A 3,834-nucleotide genomic window follows, 5' to 3' on the forward strand; every position below is an offset into this window, starting at 1 on the left:
CAACACACCCATTAACGTAAACTACGCCAGAGCACGTACACACCTCACGCACAGGATGCCGTGCACGCGCCCAAAGACAGTTGGACATAGTGCTGTATTAGAGGTCAAAAATTATATAAATACTGTTCGGTTTCTCGCACAAACCGATTGTTTCGTGTCTTAGGACATCAATGTGTCGTCATGAGCCGCAGGGTTTAATTTGGATTTGTCTGTGCATGTTTTTTTTACTCTCATAGATTTTGTTACCATTGCCATGCATTATACGACTGATAGACTGCAACGGCTGGACTTAAAAATAATAATTTGTGTTCTACTGAAGAAACAAAGTCACCTACATCTTGGATGCCCTGGGGGTAAGCAGATAAACATCAAATTTTCATTTTTGGGGGAACTATTCCTTTAAGTCAGACCAACAGCTATCCAGAATCTTTGAATCAGCACCACATGCCATTCCATTGAGACCGATTTCTTTTTCCTGCTGAAGTCTTGATTTGTAAGCCATACCAGCTGCAGGGCACGGTAGAAGCTATCAGTCTGATGAAAACGAAAGTCTGCTTGCTTATCATTCTCATACTCTTGTCCATTAAAGAGTGTCTATAATAGTGTGCAGATTTTTTCTTCTTCTAATAATGATTAATATAGTTGCTGAACCCTGAGGCTGCTGCTGGGTATAAGAGCAGATGCATTAAATTAGATGGAGATCTTGCTGTGTGTGTGTCAGAGTCATAAGGAGCTGGTTCTTAACAGAGATGTACATTCTTATCTAAAGATTCAGCTCAGTGTGACACTCAGTATAGACTATAGGACTGTAAACAAACTGTCACCAGGAAACTGCACGCTTTAACCTGACCTGCTTTGCAAGTGACAGTGGCTGAATTTGATTTTATCTGAGAGATGACTGCCAAAAAAGGCTCTGATGAGGCAGACTTCCAGGTGGGAATTGTGCCCACTGATACCCAGTTCACTAAAAGAATTATGCAAATTAGGTAAGTTGCATGATGCCACTGCACAGAATGCAATACTATGGAATCTGATTTCAGTCACATATGAAAAAATCATGCTTTGGCCATCATAATTATGATATAAAAAAATTATAATTATGACAAAAGTAAATTGAAATTGTGAGATAAAAAGTTGAAATTCTGACATAAGTAGAAATTATGATATAAAAAGTCACAATTATGACATTATAAAAATTATGATAGAAGTCATAAGCATGACATTAAAATTATGATATAAAAAGTTTTAAAAAATTATAAAAAGTCATAATTATTAAATAAAATGTTATAATTATGGCAAAAGGCTGAAATTATAAGATACTAAGGGCCAAATTTACTAACAGCTTGTGTCAGCGCAAACCCTCTTTTGGCTTTAAAAAGACATAAGATAAAAAGCCAAAATTATGAAATACTAAGTCATAATTGAGATACAAAGTTAATTACCTATTATAATTATGAGTTTCTCATAATTATGACAAAAAGCTTCATTTAGTTTTTCTCTCACTTGTATGCAACAATTATGATTTATCTCATAGTTGTAACTATTTAATCTCAAAATTATGATTTAGCATCTCATAATTTTGACTTTTTTTTATCTCATAATTAGATGAGTTTCTCATAATATCAACTTTTGATGTTATAATTGACATAGTTGTGACTTTGTTATAATTATGATTTACCAAAGCATTTTTTCTTATGTGGTGGCAATTGTTTTCCATACAATATACCACCACAATCTGGCATAAAGTGTGCTCGTCTGTACCACACAGCTAGATTTATCCACAATTATAGCGCACTTCTCCATCATATGATCACCATTTTAAAATATGATTACTAGAAAATTCACAAATATTTTATGTAAAATTCCAAAGGTGGAAATAAAACGAATAAGCCACATTCTATAATAGGCCTCATTTGCATAGAAAGAAACCGTGTTTGAGCTGAAAACAAATGACAATGACTTCATTTGAATGCACAGTACTTTTAACACACACATTCTAAATACTACAAACTAAACTTGTGCAACTGTGAATTGAATTTGCCCCTCAGCTTTTTTGCAATTCATGTTTAAAGCGGAAACGTTAAGGGCATTGGTGTATTAAATGGCATTGGTTTAACATCACACCTGTTCCAGTATAAATATTTGATGACAATTTATTCCACCTCCTACAGTTTGCAGTGTACCGTCAGTGTTGCATCTCTAAATGTGAAATCTTCACCTCGCTTGTGCCAGTGGGAGGTCCAGAGATTTCCATCAAAGCAGGGTGCAAGTTATTAATAGAAGGCAAGACAGCAGTGGAATTTTGGTTTAGAAAGTGAGGTTGGATTGTGACATTCAAATCCAGAGCAATCCACAATAATCCAGTTAGTGCATTTTAAATCTGAGGTTAACAAATTGTGTCGTCTAAGTGACTATGCCCCGGATCCTGTGTGATCATGGGTAAAGTTAACTACAGCAGACAAACAGCTCTGTTTAAAGCAGACAAACTTTAGCAAGCGTCCAGATGACATTGTATGGATGTCAATAAAAATGGACTTTCATTGATATTAAGATCGATGAGATTTGTAATTTAATTTAAAGGCATAAAAGTGTCCCTCATCCAATGCCATGGCCTCTGACAGCTGTCTTACACACTTTATCGAGAATATTTTACGAGGCAGCACAGACAGCGACGGATCGACCTACCCAGAAAAGCTCATTCGTTTAAAGATGATTTGAATTAATCATCTTGATTTTTTTTTTCGGTCTTGTCTTTTACTGATCTGAGGAATTAGTCTGATTTGGCTGGTACACATTGAAAGTGTTTAATGATGGTTTAAAGCTTTAGATGATAATCCAAAAGGCAAAAAACAAAACAAAAAAAAAGACACAAAACTAATCTGGATTATACTGTATATCAGAGGAGATTACTGCTTTCAGTCTCAGAGAAGATTGTTTTTCTGATGTACGTTTTGTCCAAATATAAAATTAGATCTAAAAAGCACATCAAACTTTAGAAAAAAAAATGACTGCAATAAGAAACTGCCCTGATCCGCTCCTTATAGTGCGTTATTTTGTTTACTCGCAGAATATGAGAACTTCATGCCGCAGGCTCCACATTTGTCTTGTCAAATTTAATCGAATGATTCTTTTTTCATTTTATATTGTGTCTTTCTATTCATGTTGTTCTTTCAGGACTCAGATACGCAGAAGTCGTCTGATAAAATCTGCAGACAGCTCATCTACCACCTGACCCCTCACTCCAAGTGGCTTAGAAAAAGTATGACCCGGAGAAAGGCCCAGGCCTGGTGAGAAATTTTCCCTGTCCTCCATGCCATCAAAACATCAGAAAGTGCTGATATGGAGTTCAATTTCATTCCATCCCTCAGAGTTACACCTCACATGCTGAACTAGATGTACTGTTTACTTCAGCTTCTATTCGATATATTACAAATGAATGAGGCATTTACATTGCGCTTTACTATGTATATATTCTATTCTATTCTATTTTTTAGTATTTTATAACTATTAATAAATTATATTAATGGTTCAAATCTTTTTCGTAATCAGTATTTTTGTCCAGTAAAATATGTAGACATATTTTAAATAACAAAATTATTATTATTCAGGTATTATTAAAGACATAAAAATCCTTAAAACAAGATAAATTTCTTGGGAAGCAAAAGTGCATGAGATATTAAGACTTGATTTCAGATTATATATCTTGAATTAAGTATTTTTTCTTATGTCATGGGCAGTTTTTTTCATGTTTTATGTATAAACCTCACTAAATTGTGTGTGTGTATATATATATATATATATATATATATATATATATACACACACTATATATTT

The 3,834-nt window shown here is 34.0% G+C and overlaps 1 protein-coding gene across 1 annotated transcript in view; it reads left to right on the forward strand.

Moving 5' to 3' along the window:
• The window catches only part of lrrc75ba (leucine rich repeat containing 75Ba), a 31,115-nt gene that overhangs the window by 9,786 nt on the left and 17,495 nt on the right, over positions 1-3,834 (forward strand). The window contains exon 3 of the mRNA XM_016505709.1: positions 3,175-3,287. Coding sequence (XP_016361195.1) covers positions 3,175-3,287 — 113 coding nt within the window. The remainder of the gene's footprint in view (positions 1-3,174; positions 3,288-3,834) is intronic.

The sequence above is a fragment of the Sinocyclocheilus anshuiensis genome, unplaced genomic scaffold, assembly GCF_001515605.1.
Source record: "Sinocyclocheilus anshuiensis isolate Anshui unplaced genomic scaffold, SAMN03320099.WGS_v1.1 scaffold794, whole genome shotgun sequence".
NCBI classification, from domain to species: domain Eukaryota; kingdom Metazoa; phylum Chordata; class Actinopteri; order Cypriniformes; family Cyprinidae; genus Sinocyclocheilus; species Sinocyclocheilus anshuiensis.